This window comes from Mobula hypostoma, chromosome 20, assembly GCF_963921235.1.
Source record: "Mobula hypostoma chromosome 20, sMobHyp1.1, whole genome shotgun sequence".
NCBI classification, from domain to species: domain Eukaryota; kingdom Metazoa; phylum Chordata; class Chondrichthyes; order Myliobatiformes; family Myliobatidae; genus Mobula; species Mobula hypostoma.
This window is the reverse complement of record NC_086116.1, coordinates 52,297,216-52,314,486: the sequence shown is the minus strand read 5'-3', so window position 1 is coordinate 52,314,486 and position 17,271 is coordinate 52,297,216. Positions and strand designations below refer to the sequence as shown.

The 17,271-nt window shown below is 43.9% G+C and overlaps 1 protein-coding gene across 1 annotated transcript in view; it reads right to left on the bottom strand.

Moving 5' to 3' along the window:
* Nucleotides 1–16,398, bottom strand: part of LOC134359247 (C-type lectin lectoxin-Lio3-like) — a 30,306-nt gene extending 13,908 nt beyond the window's left edge. The window contains exons 1-2 of the mRNA XM_063072210.1: nt 16,382–16,398; nt 5,143–5,213 (exon numbers count right to left, since the gene is read on the bottom strand). Coding sequence (XP_062928280.1) covers nt 5,143–5,213; nt 16,382–16,398 — 88 coding nt within the window. The remainder of the gene's footprint in view (nt 1–5,142; nt 5,214–16,381) is intronic.
* Nucleotides 16,399–17,271: the final 873 nt, after the last annotated feature.

Genomic DNA, 17,271 nt, shown 5'->3' with positions numbered 1-17,271 from the left:
GTCAGTACAGTTTACTTCAGGGAAAATCTTGCCTGACAGATCTGATGGAATTCTTTGAAGAAAGACAAAGAATTTGAAGAAAGCTCAAACAGATAAATAGGGGGATAGCTGAAGTGAAGTGGCCAGTAGAAAGCAGCCAGTGCGTGAGTGGGCCAGTGAAGGAGTGGAGCCTTGAGGCTTTGACTCAAGAGGCTTCGACAAGAAGAGGAGGAGGACAAGCTAGCTCGCAGTTAGTTTTTACAACGTCTCCTGAGACGGTGATCTGCCTCTCATGTGAGATGTGGCAGTCTTGGGGGAACGCCCCTCTCCCGCAGAGTCACATCTGCCAGAAGTGTATACAGCTGGGCGACCTGGAAGACTGTGTAAGGAATCTGGAGCAGCAGCTGGATGACCTTTGACTCATAAGGGAGAATGAGGCAGTCATAGATGAGAGCTACAGGGAGGTAGACACACCTAGGCTGTCGGAAACAGGTCATTGGGTGACAGTCAGAGGGGGGAAAGCGAAGGTGAGCAGACAGGTAGTGCAGAGCACCCCTGTAGCCATTCCCCTGAATAATAAGTTTACCATCCTGGATACTGTTGGCGGGGACGACCGACCAGGTGTGAGCCACAGTGGCAGGGCCTCTGGCACTGAGTCTGACCCTGTGGTGCAGAAGGGTGGGACAGAGAAGAGGAGAGCTGTCGTCATTGGAGACTCTATAGTCAGGGGAGCAGACAGGAGATTTTGTGGACGTGAGAAGGACACCCGCATGGTTTGTTGCCTCCCAGGTGCCAGGGTCTGGGATGTCTCTGACTGGGTGCACGACATCCTGGTACAGAGTGAAAGCAACCAGAAGTCATGATACATGTTGGGACCAACGACATAGGCAGGAAGAGGGATGAGGTCCTGAAGTGTGAGTTTTGGGAATTAGGCAGAAGGCTGAAGAACAGGACCTCAAGGGTGACGTTCTCAGGATTGCTGCCAGTGCTAAGTGACAGAGATGGTAAGAATTGGAGGGGATGGCAGTTGAATGCGTGGCTGAGGAGTTGGTGCAGGGAGCAAGGTTTTAGATTTTTAGATCATTGGGATCTCTTCTGGGGAAGGTGGGACCTGTACAGATTGGATGGGTTGCACCTGAACTCGAGGAGGAGCAATATCCTTGCAGGTAGGTTTGCTAGCATGGTTTGGGAGGGTTTAAACTAATTCGTGAGGGGGAATGGGACCCAGAGCGATAGAGCAGTGAAAGAAGTGCATGGAGTAAAGCCAGATCTAACATACAGAGAGGCTTTGAGGAAAGAGAAGCAGAATAAATGGTGTAAAGACAGTAAGGTAGAAGGGCTGATATGTGTGTACTTCAATGCAAGAAGCATCAGGAACAAAGGTGATGAACTGAGAGCTTGGATACATACATGGAATTATGATGTAGTGGCCATTCCAGAGACTTGGCTGGCACCAGGGCAGGAATGGATTCTCAATATTCCTGGATTTCAGTGCTTTAAAAGGGATAGAGAGGGCGGAAAAAGGGGAGTAGGGGTGGCATTACTGGTCAGGGATACTATTACAGCTACAGAAAGGGTGGGTAATGTAGCAGGATCCTCTTTTGAGTCAATATGGGTGGAAGTCAGGAACAGGAAGGGAGCAGTTACTCTACTGGGGGTATTCTATAGGCCCCCTGGTAGCAGCAGAGATACAGAGGAGCAGATTGGGAGGCAGATTTTGGAAAGGTGCAAAAAAAAAAGGGTTGTTATCATGGGTGACTTTAACTTCCCTAATATTGGTTGGCACCTGATTAGTTCCAAGGGTTTAGATGGGGCAGAATTTGTTAAGTGTGTCCAGGATGGATTCCTGTCACAGTATGTGGACGGGCCGACCAGGGGGAATGCCATACTAGATCTAGTACTAGGTAATGAACCGGGTCAGGTCACAGATCTCTCAGTGGGTGAGCATCTGGGAGACAGTGACTACCGCTCCCTGGCCTTTATAATTATCATGGAAAAGGATAGAATCAAAGAGGACAGGAAAATTTTTAATTGGGGAAAGACAAATTATGAGGCAATAAGGCTAGAACTTGCAGGTGTGAATTGGGATGATGTTTTTGCAGGGAAATGTACTATGGACATGTGGTCGATGTTTAGAGATCTCTTGCGGGATGTAAGGGATAAATTTGTCCCGGTGAGGAAGATAAAGAATGGTAGGGTGAAGGAACCATGGGTGACAAGTGAGGTGGAAAATCTAGTCAGGTGGAAGAAGGCAGCATACATGAGGTTTAGGAAGCAAGGATCAGGTGGGTCTATTGAGGAATATAGGGAAGCAAGAAAGGAGCTTAAGAAGGGGCTGAGAAGAGCAAGAAGGGGGCATGAGAAGGCCTTGGTGAGTAAGGTAAAGGAAAACTCCAAGGCATTCTTCAATTATGTGAAGAAAAAAAGGATGACAGGAGTGAAGGTAGGACTGATTAGAGATAAAGGTGGGAAGATGTGCCTGGAGGCTGTGAAAGTGAGCGAGGTCCTCAATGAGTACTTCTCTTCGGTATTCACCAATGATAAGAAACTTGATGATGGTGAGGACAATATGAGTGAGGTTGATGTTCTGGAGCATGTTGATATTAACGGAGAGGAGGTGTTTGAGTTGTTAAAATACACTAGGACAGATAAGTCCCCGGGGCCTGACGGAATATTCCCCAGGCTGCTCCACGAGGCGAGAGAAGAGATTGCTGAGCCTCTGGCTAGGATTTTTATGTCCTTGTTGTCCACAGGAATGGTACCGGAGGATTGGAGGGAGGCTAATGTTGTTCCCTTGTTCAAAAAAGGTAGTAGGGATAGTCCGGGTAATTATAGACCAGTGGGCCTTACGACTGTGGTGGGAAAACTGTTGGAAAAGATTCTTAGAGGTAGGATCTATGGGCATTTAGAGAATCATGGTCTGATCAGGGAGAGTCAGCATGGCTTTGTGAAGGGCAGATCGTGTCTAACAAGCCTGATAGAGTTCTTTGAGGACGTGACCAGGTATATAGATGAGGGTAGTGCAGTGGATGTGATCTATATGGATTTTAGTAAGACATTTAACAAGGTTCCACACAGTAGGCTTATTCAGAAAGTTAGAAGGCATGGGATCCAGGGAAGTTTGGCCATGTGGATTCAGAATTGGCTTGCCTGCAGAAGACAGAGGGTGGTGGTGGAGGGAGTACATTCAGATTGGAGGATTGTGACTAGTGGTGTCCCACAAGGATCTGTTCTGGGACCTCTACTTTTCATTATTTTTATTAACGACCTGGATGTGGGGGTAGAAGGGTGGGCTGGCAAGTTTGCAGACTACACAAAGGTTGGTGGTGTTGTAGATAGTATAGAGGATTGTCAAAGATTGCAGAGAGACATTGATAGGATGCAGAAGTGGGCTGAGAAGTGGCAAATGGAGTTCAACCCGGAGAAGTGTGAGGTGGTACACTTTGGAAGGACAAACTCCAAGGCAGAGTACAAAGTAAAGGGCAGGATACTTGGTAGTGTGGAGGAGCAGATGGATCTTGGGGTACATGTCCACAGATCCCTGAAAGTTGCTTCACAGGTGGATAGGGTAGTTAAGAAAGCTTATGGGGTGTTAGCTTTCATAAGATGAGGGATAGAGTTTAAGAGTCGCGATGTAATGATGCAGCTCTATAAAACTCCGGTTAGGCCACACTTAGGGTACTGTGTCCAGTTCTGGTCACTATAGGAAGGACGTGGAAGCATTGGAAACGGTACAGAGGAGATTTATCAGGATGCTGCCTGGTTTAGAAAGTATGCATTATGATCAGAGATTAAGGGAGCTAGGGCTTTACTCTTTGGAGAGAAGGAGGATGAGAGGAGACATGATAGAGGTGTACAAGATGATAAGAGGAATAGATAGAGTGGATAGCCAGCGCCTCTTCCCCAGGGCACCACTGCTCAATACAAGAGAATATGGCTATAAAGTAAGGGGTGGGAAGTTCAAGGGGGATATTAGAGGAAGGTTTTTTACTCAGAGAGTGGTTGGTGCGTGGAATGCACTGCCTGAGTCAGTGGTGGAGGCAGATACACTCGTGAAGTTTAAGAGACTATTAGACAGGTATATGGAGGAATCTAAGGTGGGGGCTTATATGGGAAGCAGGGTTTGAGGGTTGGCACAACATTGTGGGCCAAAGGGCCTGTACTGCGCTGTACTATTCTATGTTCTATGTTCTAAGACAAGCAGAATAGAGAAAGGAGAATCAGTGGATGTTGTGTACTTTCAGAAAGCCTTTGGCAAGGTTCCATTTATGAGGCTGCTTAACAACTTCAGAGCCCATGGTGTGACAGGAAAGGTGCTAGTGTGGATAGAGATTGGCTGATTATGTACTCTCAATGTTTCATTTTATAAGGACCTTACTTGCCAAACATCTCTTTGCTGGAAAACAATCTATTCTAATATACACCTGCCAGATCCATCAGAATTGGCCTTCCTCCAGTTTAGAAATGCTTCCGAGGACTAGTCCTATTCTTCTTCATAATATTTTGAAACTGATTAAATCATGATCACTTAATCCAAAGGTCTCCCCTACTCTCATTTCTGTCACCTGTCCTGTCTCATTCCTGAAGAGGAGATCCAGTACTCCATTCTATCTACTTGGGACATCTACATATTGATTAAGTGATACCATCTGCAACATTTTTCATATTTTGAAGAGACGTTGGGTGTCAGCTAAGTTATCAAATCAGGCAGAACTACAAACTAGCTATTCCTCTCCGAATTCCAGGACTGCCTCACTTCCCACTGTACCATTGCCAGCACTGTGGATATCCTCCCTTATGCCTTACCATTATGGGTACAGGTACACTGCACCCAGTGCATTTGTCCAGTATCTGTAGATCTTTCTTCTTCATATCCCCTGCGTTCCTGACAGAACATCACATCTCCCTCTTCCTGCAACTTTGTTTTCCTACGAAGCGTCACTGTGGAGAAATCTCTGTCTCCCGATCTATAGGAGACACTCTGACTCATCATCCTTCTCAATAGCTCAGAGATGAATGACCCAAACAAGAGATATTTCCTTCCACACCCCAACTGGACCCAATGCCCACAAATTGATATGCCCCACAGTCCCAGCACAGTGCATGTACATTCATTCCTCACAGCAGTATATTTATAAAGCTTCCGGGATCAATGGACCTTACCTGCCACATCACTGACAAGCAGTGCGGTCACCACGAAAACCAACACCAGCATCATGTTTCTTCGCTCAAATCTGAAACACAAGAAAATAATTCAGCATTAGTGTCAAGTTTCCCAGTGAAAGTGGGGATATCCTGCTGCCATTCCCACCTCTCTCTCTCAGCTTTCTGTGTCAATTAGATTTCCAATCCTGATGCACTCCTATTTATGTGTAGATCTTAGACCTTGGAGGCATCAGGATCCATTGAAATCAAATCCGATTGGTTGTACCCACCCGCATAAAAATTCTGCCAATCAATCATTGAGAGATTTTATTGAGATGAATGGGAAACCACAGGAATGTTTTGTGAGCTTCAAGTGTGACGACAGAATGTAGAATGCAAATGAGCACTGAGAAATGGAGGCTGCAGAGAACATTTATGTTCCCACGATGTTTTTCATGCCATCAGATTTCAATATATATTACCGATGACAATGACAATGTAATTTTTAGGTGAATACTTCGTAAGGTACAGTTGATTTACACAGATGAACTCACTCATTCATATACAAGAGAAAGTCTGCAGATGCTGGAAATCCAAGTAACACCCACAAAATGCTGGAGGAACTCAGCAGGCCAGGCAGCATCTATGGAAAAGAATACAGTTGAAGTTTCCAGCTGAGACCCTTCAGCAGGACTGGAGAAGAATGATGAGGAATCAGAGTAAAACGGTGGGGGAGGGGAGGGAGAAACACAAGGGAGGGGAAACCGGGAGATGGGGAGGGGTAAAGCAGAAAGCTGGGAAATAGATTGGTGAACGAGATACAGGGCAGGAGAAAGAGGAATCTAACAGGAAAGGACGGAAGCACATGGAAGGAAGAAAAAAGGGGAGGAACTTGATTCCTCCTGTCACCTCTCATCAATTTGCCAATTATCGAAGATCTCTATCCTCTCATTAGTGTTTCTGCTGTCGGACAGAGAGCTGTTGGAAGTTGTTTATTAACCAGCTGATAAAGATTGTGTCTGAGACCCTGACCTAAGCCAATCCTGCAGTGATGTTCTGGGTTGGAATATCCTACTATGGCCATCTTACTTTGAGTGAGAAATGAATCCAACCATTGAAATATTCTCTCCGTGATGACCATTGTCTCCAAATCACCAGGTTTTCTGAATGCTGCAGTCGATCAAATGCTGCCTTCTTTTAAAGGAGTGACACTGTGACCTCACCACTGGAATCCAGCTGTTTGTTCTGCATTGGGACCAAGTCTGTGATAGGGATGATCTTCATGAAACTGACACTGAGTGTGAGCGAGGAGATAATACGAAGGTGGTATCACTGGATTTGTCAGGGTCACTAGTGAACTCAAATGCAGGAATCCCAGAGACTTCAGAAATTCAAACAAAACAAATGATTTATTACAAAAATTAACCAGCAAAACTAACAAGTAGCCAAGCATACTATACAGAATCTTGAAGGACTGAAATCACTCACGATACACAGAAGGGAACAGTCAGTGTCTCACCAGACAAACAACCACAATGACCAAATGAAGAGGGGTTGGCATGGCCAACTGAAATACACGCTAGAGCACGTAGGAATTCAGGAGCAATTCAGGATGAAGCAATAACCCCAAAGACAGCAACTACAGTGTGATATTGAAAAAAACGTGCTAATTCAATTACTCCATATTGAAAAAAGTGATAAATTCAAACAGTTTAACAATGCAAATCATACCACTTGAGACACCTTCAACAGAAAGTGAAAATCCAGAGTGAGTTCAAAGATAAACAATTACAAATGGAAATTGATCAAAAGAACACTGCATACGTACGAGATGAGACTCAGAAAATGCCATCCACGCACTAACTGGAAACAAATCCAGCCTTTCTTTTTCAAAAAATGATCCCTGGTTATGACAGGACTGCTCTGTGGACAACTCCTTCTATCAAGTTTGATCGAGAGAGATTGTCTAGTATTAGCCGGAATGGGCATGTCCTGCTTCATTGGACACGTTTGCCCCATGTTTGTCCTGGGGGTACCACCTGTCATTTATCAGCACTAAAAACTGATGCATTCATCATGGGGACAAGAAGAAGACATTAACAATTTCCTGGAGAGTTTGTTTAAAAGAACACAAAGCTAACTCTTATTTAGAAGAAAAAATGTATAGATGTTGAAAATCTGATATGAAAAGGCTGCAAATATTGCACATTACACTGCATTCTCACAGGGAGACATGGGAATGTACAAATAAATATGCACTGGAACTGTGTAGAACAAGTTTCGCACTGGTTCGACACACTGATGTTTCCTAATATCAAGGGCAGGGGCTCCCACTGAAATCACCAACAGTTTATCAGAACTAAGATGTGAATGGTTTAGAGTAGTAACATGTAGACAGAGTTAAAAGAAAGTTTGTAGGTTGTTGATTGGACAGTAATTGAAAAAGTTTAATGAAACTGAAGCAAATGTCAGATTGTGAGAGATGATTTTCAGAACATGTTGTTATGTAACTCTCAGTATTCTTTGAACATGTCCCTTGTTTTGTTCTCTCTCTGAGAGTTGAGATGTATTGAGATTTTGTTGATAAACTAATATATCTTGTACTACAATGTTGCTGGTAAGAGTAGTTGATATAAAGATTTAAGATATAATTATACATTTTGAAAACATCTGTGTGAATTTGATGAACGACAAATGAGGTTTCAGGGTAACAGTGTAGAATATCAGTGAGACCTCCTTGTTTCTGTTCTCCAAAGTCCAACAATAATTGACCAGCTGCTATATGGCTTCATAATTTCTCATTCTACCAACAGATTAAGTTTAGGCAACATTTGAACTAGCATGCCAGAATCCATCCACACACCATCATTTACTGGTTCCTCACTGTGTAAAATCTTCTGTTTTGCTATTTCTCCCATCAAACAACCAACTTCCCATTTCCGTTTCGTACACTCCGAGTGTAGCATTTACCAATTCATCATCAATATAAGCTGGTTCAGAAGATTGTCTGTATCACAACATTCACTGTCAGTACAGATCTATTGGGTACAAATACAAAGGATTTATTGGATAGTTTTCAAAGAAATAAAATATCACAAAAATGATAGTCAAGGACTTCCTTGAAACCTCACAAACTCACTCCCTCATTTTGGCAGCATCTCTAGGAAGAGGTACAGTTGACGTTTTGGGCCGAGACCCTTCGTCAGGACTAACTGAAAGAAGAGCTAGTAAGAGATTTGAAAGTGGGAGGGGGAAGGGGGATCTGAAATGATAGGAGAGGACAGGAGGGGGAGGGATGGAGCCAAGAGCTGGACAGTTGATTGGCAAAAGAGATATGAGAGGACCATGGGACAGGAGGCCTAGGGAGAAGGAAAAGGGGCAGGGGGGAAACCAGAGGATGGGCAAGGGGTATAGTGAGGATGACAGAGGTAGAAAATGAGACCTGACGCAGACTGGGAGACTACTTTGCTGAACACCTATGGTCTGTCCACCAGAGAAAGCAGGATCTCCCAGTGGCCACACATTTTAATTCCACGTCCCATTCCCATTCTGATATGTCTACCCATGGCCTCCTCTACTGTAAGGATGAAGCCACACTCAGGTTGGAGGAACAACACCTTATATTCCGTCTGGGTAGCCTCCAACCTGATGGCATGAACATTGACTTCTCAAACTTCTGCTAATGCCCCACCTCCCCCTAGTACCCCATCCGTTATTTATTTATATACACACATTCTTTTTCTCTCTCTCCTTTTTCTCCCTCATTGAGCAGGTCTAGGTATAGTGTTATAGGAGGAATTTGTGCATTTGGGAGGAGTACTGTTGGAAGATGGATGGGAGCAAAGGGGTTAGCACAACACTTTACAGTAGGAACGACCAGGGTTCAGTTTCCACCACTGTCTTTAAGGAATTTGTACGTTCTCCCCGTGACAGCGCAAGTTTCCTCCGATTGCTGCCGTTTCTTCACACAGTCCAACGACGTACTGGTTGGTAGGTTGATTTGTCATTGTAAGTTGTGCCACAATTAGGCTAAGGTTTAATTGGTGGGCAGCCCAGCTAACAGGACCAGTAGGACCAATTCTACACTATATCTCAATCAATTAATACATTAATAAATACTACCAAGGAATTTGTTGAGTGCACTGGAATAAAGAGTTTACAGGAAATCCAAGGGCACTGGGATCGATATATAAAGGACAGGCACATTGGACCAAGGTTACTTTAATTCAGCAAGAGTCAAAGGAGAAAGTTAAGGATCGGGTTGAGCAAAAATATCAGGCCAATGCACAACATCAGATTATGAGGACACGCAGTCTTCTTTTATTGTCATTTAGTAATGCATGCATTAAGAAATGATACAATGTTCCTCCAGAAAGATATCACAGAAACACGAGACAAATCAAGACTAAAAAAACTGACAAAAAACACATAATTATAACATATAGTTACAACACAGCAAAGCAATACCATAATTTGATGAAGAACAGACCATGGGCACGGTAAAAGAAGTCTTAAAATCTCTCGAAAGTCCCATCACCTCACACAGAGAAACTCTCTTCCTGCCATGAGCTTTCAGTGCCACAAACTTGCTGAAGCAGCATCCTGGAAGCACCCGACCATAGCTGACTCTTGAGTCCGTCCGAAAACTTCGAGCCTCCGACCAGCCCTCCGACACCAAGCATTGAGCGCTTCGACCCCAGCCCCGGAAACAGGCAATAGGCAAAGCCGAGGATTTGGGGCCTTCCGCTCCAGAGATTCTCAATTGCACAGTAGCAGTGGCAGCGAAGCAGGCATTTCAGAAGTTTCTCCAAATGTTCCTCCATCCTTCTCACATCCGTCTCCATCAAATCAGGATTGTGCATGGCATCCTACTTCACAAATACGACATCATTTCGGAGTGGCTGCGTGCGCTACATCACGCCGCCATCTTTGCCTCCCCTCCTCCTAATGGCCTAAATGTGCTGTACAGGACCATGACATCCTCTTACAACTGAGTGGGTGGAACAAGATCTCAGATCAGTTGAAATGGATGCCGGAGGAAGATCAGACCATTTTGTATCTAAAGCAAACCAAGCTGTTGAGTCAGCTTTGGACTTAAGTGACATGAACAAACCAGTCTGTGTTTTCTATAATGACTGGGGTGGGAGAACTTTTATTCTGCTATTGTATGTCAAGAACGTGGTGACAAGTTGCAGCCTGCAGCGTATTATTCTGTAGACTGAGTCCAGAGATGGAAGGAATGCATCAATATATACAAACAATGGGCTGAGCAACTTGGGCTGTTGGATTATCAGAACCTATTACTCTGATGGGTCAGGTAGTTTTACACACACCTCACAGCGTCATCACTCTCCTGAACGCAGGGAATCTACAGGCAGTGTCTGACAGCAGGGGAGTGAAACGTGAGGCGATATTGTTACTTGCTGACAAACACGTACAGACAATAAATCTCTTATTCACTCTTCCTTCAGTTAGTCCTGACGAAGGGTCTCGGCCTGAATCGTCAACTGCACCTCTTGCTAGAGATGCTGCCTGGCCTGCTGCGTTCACCAGCAACTTTGATGTGTGTTGCTTAAATTTACCGCATCTGCAGAATTCCTGTTGTTTACACAGTCAATAAGGGATAGTTTGGTTAACCCTGCCAGTTTGATGGGACAAGATGGATCCCCACAGGAGTGCATGGATCTAATGTGAGGGCCTGAGGAGTCACTGGCAGGAGAAATGCCCTTGGAGGGTAATGATACATTGACTTTGTTTAGAGATGGGTAAAGGAAGTAGCATGAGGGCACTCCATGAGGAGAATGGGCTGTTGTGAATAAGGATGGGAAACTAATGGCAGGAGGAAGACTCCCAGGCCACAGGTCAGCACAAGAGGCAGAACTAAAAGCACTAACAGAGGCTCTTAAATTACAAAAGGGGCAGAGGATGAACATTTTCACAGACAGTAGGAATGCTATTGGAGTAATACATGATTACGTGGCAGATTGGGCAATTGTGGAGGGATCGGGTCCAGTCCCAGGAGAGGTAGCGAGGGTCAGGAAGGAAACGAAGGAACACTGAAAGGTGATACATGAGGGTGCGTTGTTGGAAGATAAGCAGGTTTGGTTACGGATAGGAACCTTGCAAAAGGAAGATGGATGTGGTGAGGTGGTGAACATTTCTAGCCCCAGAGCTGATCAGGCAAACACTGTTAAAAATCTACCATAGTTTAGCCTACACAGGGTGGGATAAGATGAGGATAAGGTAAGGTAAGGTAAGGTGAGGATGTAGCTAGAAGGATGTACTATTGGTGGTGTCTGGAGAAGGGGAGGGATATTGATATATTCTGCCAGTGTATAAAGATGTGCACAATATGACTCAGGAAAAGCTGTTAAAATGGGTAAAACTTCAGTGAACTCCACAGGACGAGAGGGTAAATGGTATTGTTCAGTGATCACTTCTCCAGGGAAAGGAAACATTCCAGTGTTGGGATTGATCAGCCAAGATGATAGCCCGTGTGCAAGCTGAGACAGTAACAGCCAGGTGGGGAGTACCAGCCAGCCTTGACTTGGATCAGGGACACAATTTACTGGAAAGGTGATCAAGAGGGCTTGCAAGTTGTGGGGGGTGAAAAAGAAGTTTCATGTTCCAAACCAACCTCACTGTTCTGACATGGTTGAGAGAATGAAACACACCTAAAGGGAGCCTAATGAAGGCCCTCATGGAGACTGAGAAAGGTGGTCCAGGGCCTTACCAGCACAGCTGATGAAACTACAAGTAATCCCTATTCATGGGGCAGGATCCACTCGATTTTAATGAATGACAGGATGGGCTATGCAAGGACTGGAGAAAGTGATTATTGGACCAGAGAGTTGCACTTGTAAATACCAGATTAATCCAGTTTGTACAGGCGTTAGCCATTCATCTGCATGATCTAAACTGGGACATCTGTATAGAGAGTATAAGAGTGGCCAAGTGAAGGAGAATCTGCTGAAAGCAGGAGGTAAGGTCATAGTTAAGGTTTTACCATCAAAACCAGGACTATATCCCAGATGGACAGGACTGTTTATGGTAATCTTGACTGGAGAAACATGTGCTCATGGAAACTACAACATCAGCTCTCTCTCCATCAAAAGCAAATGCAGAATCGAGGGAATAAAGAAGGGCAACCAGCTGTGGAGTTACCAATGGTACGTGGTTTTACATGGGCAATGTGATAGTATGCGGTACTGTGAACACTGCACGGTGCTTGGAGGAGATCCTGTGGGGAGTGGGTGTACTCGAGAGGGAGATTCCACCATCATATTTCTCATGCAGCAACAGTGTAGTGACAGCAGAGGGGCACTTGTGGGGGGACAAGGGGGGGAGCAGAGGGTACAAGGTGAGTTTGAGGACATGTGGAAATAGTTTTTAACCTGACTGCTTTACGATTCCTTAGTTTTGTGGGGAGAGTATTTATCACCTGTTACTGTTTCGACAAGTTACTCAGGGTGAGTTTAGAGTGGAAAGGCGGGGATGAAAAAGGGGCTTGATGGTGTTGTTAGGAGCAGCATATTCTGCGGGTATGTCCACAGTTAATACTTTAGATATAGTAGATATAGATAAAGAAATCAGTTCCCTTTGGCAGAAGTTGAAAGAGATCCTAAGACAAAATCATGGTGATCTGGGACGAATGAGTAGAATGGGGAAGCAAGGGGCAGACGTGGAGTTGGAAACTATGCAGTTCTTGCAGCCATTTAAGGACATAACTGAAGCGGTTATTGATAGAGTGAATAACGACACCCAAAGCCATGATAAAATGTAGTGCCGCCTGGATATTGCCAGTAGTCGGAGGGAACGTGTATATCTCTAAGCAATTCACATGCCTATGCAATCGAGTTGTACCAGTCCAAGAGAGGAGAGGAGCTGACGCAGTGTTACCCAGAGGGAACCACTGAGCTTGTCTGGACTAGATTGTAGGAAGAAGCCTGCCTAAATGTGGTTCTTCCACATACGAAAACTGTTCCCTGTCCATATTGCCTATTAAAAACAAAAGCTTCCAGAGCTTGTTACAAGGGGAAGTTTCAATGCAATCTGACTAGCAACTGAAATCATGTGACGTAGTGACTGAGTTAAAGATTACAGACAGAGCTCCCTTAGCCAGATATGGAAGGTTTCTGCAACAGACTGTTTATGACAGCGACCCAGACAAAGGATTGCACAAGTACGTAGCCACTGGACTAGCACCCATTCCACATTTAACTGTTGATTGGGAAAAGAGCATCGGGAAGGGTAAGGAAGTCATGAGCAACTGTTGAAAAGGGTAAAGGATCATGACAATAGTGCCAAAAATTACTCTTGAGAATCCCGGCTTTTGGAACAGTATTCAGAATTGGGGCTTGAATGTACACGTCCATTCCTGCATTTGACTCACCTCTCAAATGCTCATTATTGTACAGCTGATTGTTATCATGATCATTATTATTTTAGTTTGCAGGTAAAATATTGCTTTATTGGCACGGACATGTAATGGAATAAACAACAGAGGTGCAAGGGATCTAAACTTTAATGTCTTGTTGGCTATTCTAGAGCAAGGGCCTAGAGGGGGATCTGTGGTAGAGGAAAGATTAATCACGACCACCAATTAGCAAATAGAGACGTGGATTGAGCTAATGTGGTTATGGAACCACAGGCAATGTCTAAAAGTAGACAATATCTAATGTTCAGGAATTTCATTAATTATAAACAAAAACACAGAAGATATTCTGCAGAGGTTGGAAATCCAGGGTAACACACACAAAATACTGAAGGTCCTCAGCAAGTCAGTCAGCATCAACATGTACCTGTTGTTAGAAACATAGAAAACCTACAGCACGATACAGGCCCTTCAGCCCACAAAGCTGAGCCGAACATGTCCTTACCATACAGATTTCCCAGGGTTACCCATAGTCCACTATTTTTCTAAGCTCTATGTACCTATCCAGGAGTCTCTTAAGAGACCTCATCATACTCACCTCCACCACCATCACCAGCAACCCATTTCACGCACCCAGCACTCTCCATGTGAAAAACTAAACCCTGACATTTCCTCTGTACCAACTTCAAAGCACCTTAAAACTGTAGCCTTTCATGCTAGTCATTTCAGCTCTGGGAAAAAGCCTCTGACTATCGACACAATCAATGCCACTCATCATCTTGTACACCTCTATCAGGTCACCTCATCCTCCATCGCTTCAAGGAGAAAAGGCGGAGTTCACTCAACCTGTTCTCATAAGGCATGCTCACCAATCCAGGCAACATCCTTGTAAATCTCCTCTGCACTCTTTCTATGGTTTCCACATCCTTCCTGCAATGAGGCGACCAGATCTGAGCACAGTACTCCAAGTGTGGTGTGACCAGGGTCCTAATTAGCTGCAACATTACCTCTCAGCTCCTAAACTCAATCCACGATTGATGAAGGTCAATGCACTGTATGCCTTCTTAACCACAGAGTCAACATGCGCAGCAGCTTTGAGTGACCAATGGACTAGAACCTCAAGATCCCTCTGATCCTCCACACACTTCACACTTATCTGGCTTGAACTCCATCTGCCACTTCTCAGCCCAGTTTTGCATCCTATTAATGTCCCGCTGTAAACTCTGACAGCCCTCCACACTATCCACAACTCCCCCAACCTTTGTGTCATCAGAAAATTTACTAACTCATCCTTACACTTCCTCATCCAGGTCATTTATAAAAATCACAAAGAGTAGGAATCCCAGAATAGATCCCTGAGGCACACAACTGGTCACTGACCTCCATGTAGAATATGATCCGTCTACAACCAATCTTTGCCTTCTGTGGGCAAGCCAGTTCTTGATCCACAAAGCAATATCTCATTGGATCCCATGTCTCCTAACTTTCTTGATAGGCATTGCGTGGGGTACCTTATCAAATGCCTTGCTGAAATCCATATACACTACATTTTCATTATGTGTTTAGTCACATTCTCAAAAAATTCAATCAGGATCGTAAGGCACAACCTGCCTTTCACAAAGCCATGCTGACACAAAGCCATGCTGACTATTCCTAATCATGTTATGCCTCTCCAAATGTTCATAAATCCTGCCTCTCAGGATCTTCTCCATCAACTTACAAACCACTGAAGTAAGACTCTCCGGTCTATAATTTCCTGGGCTACCTCTACTTCCTTCCTTGAATAAGGGAACAACATCCTCAATCCTCCAATCCTCTGGAACCTCTCCTGTCCCCATTTATGATACAAAGTTCATCGCCCGCGGCTCAGCAATCTGCTCCCTCGCCTTCCACAGTAGCCTGGGGTATATCTCTTCTGGTCCCAGTGACTTATCCAACTTGATGCTATCCAAAAGCTCCAGCACATCCTCTTTTTTAATATCTACCTACTCAAGCTTTTCAGTCCACTGTAGGTCATCCCTTCAATTGCCAAAATCCTTTTCTATAGTGAATACTGAAGCAATGTATTCATTAAGTACCTCTTCTATCTGCTCTGGTTCCATACACACTTTTCCACTGTCACACTTGGTTGGTCCTATTCTCTCATGTCTTCTCCTCTTGCTCTTCACATGCATGTCGAATGCCTTGGGGTTTTCCTTAATCCAGTCTACCACGGCCTTCTCATGGCCCCTTTTGGCTCCTGTTAGCTTTATAATCTTCTAGATATCTATCAAAACGTGAGAGGTTTTTCAAAAGTACCAGTGATAGATTAAACTTTGCACAAAAAGCATCTCCAATCCAGCAGATTTTTCATGTGCATTCCACTGTTATCAACGATCTCACGTCACAAAATCCAGGTAAAACATGTCAGGTATTACAGAGAAAGACAACAGATGCACTTTTCAAAGAATATGAATTGTACACAAACTTGTTGGTTGTGGCAGATAGATACTGTACCTGGGAGGTAACAAAGTTCTTTATTCAATGCAGCAGATTTGGAGGATCTATTTCTCTTTTGTCCCTACTTTGTGTTTAGACTGTTTTAAAACACAAAGCGAACAATAAATAATTGACTACAGTTTTAAAGGCTACATTGAGAGCTTTGATTGTGTGCCAGTCTTGTTGGATATTTTTCAACCATCCACATCCGAAAATTGCTGGCCCTCTACTTTTCAACACACAGAGCTCTAACTGCTGCAGTTGGTTTCCATACCTCACACTTATGTTCAATTTGCCTTGGAAAGACACTCATTCACCTATGTATTCTTTAGAATCTCTGAGATCTCCTCTCATGGTAGCTTAGAAAATAGTCTGCTGTAGTCTGAAATTATCAACAAAGCTTACCCTGTATCCAGCTCCATTTTCAGTTTTACACTGGACACATCTGTTGTGATCCATATGATTTTGTGATCTGCTTCAGTAATACGATATGATTCTAGGCTTGATAACTCACCTTTATTAGATTCTTTGTTGTCTGATTCTGTTTTACATTCAGTCGCTTAATGCTTTTGCTTAGTTTTGTGTTTGAAACTTTCACTCAGTTGTACTTTTTGTCTGCCTTGCACATTGTCTATGTGACTTTGTTTGTGACACTTTCTGCAGACTTCTTCTGTGAACCAACAGTCATTTGCATCATGGCAGGATTTGTTTCTCACATCAATAACATTTTGGCTTTCTGCCTTATTCAGGGAAATTTCATGCATTTCACATTTTAAACTCCTAATTTGCATTTCTGCTCCTTCCTTTGCTGCAATATCTCATGATATTGCAATGATCAATGTCCGTTCTAAGGTTAGGTCTCTTTCTGACAGTAGCATTTTTTGAGTGTTTTGACTAAGCATGCCACATACAAGCCTGCCCCTTAATGCACCAGAAAGTCCATCTCTGAAGTCACAGTATTGGGAAGATTGTGCAGTTCTGCAATGTATTCAAAAAAGCTTTCATCCTTTGACTAGTTACTTTGGTAAAAACAAAATCTCTCAACTCTTACCAGTGGTTCAGGGCTCAAGTGGTTTTGTAAAATTGTAACTATTTAGTCAAACATCTTGCATTCTGGCTTTTCAGGGGTTACAAAGTGACATAAGAGTTTGCACACTCTAGCACACATTACGCTAAGATGAGTGGGGTCTTTCATTTCCTTATCCACGTTGGTCGAATTACGATACAGTTCGACCCTCTCCATATGCAACTCCCAGTTTTCATCAGCACTATCAAATTTGTCAGCTTTCCCGACT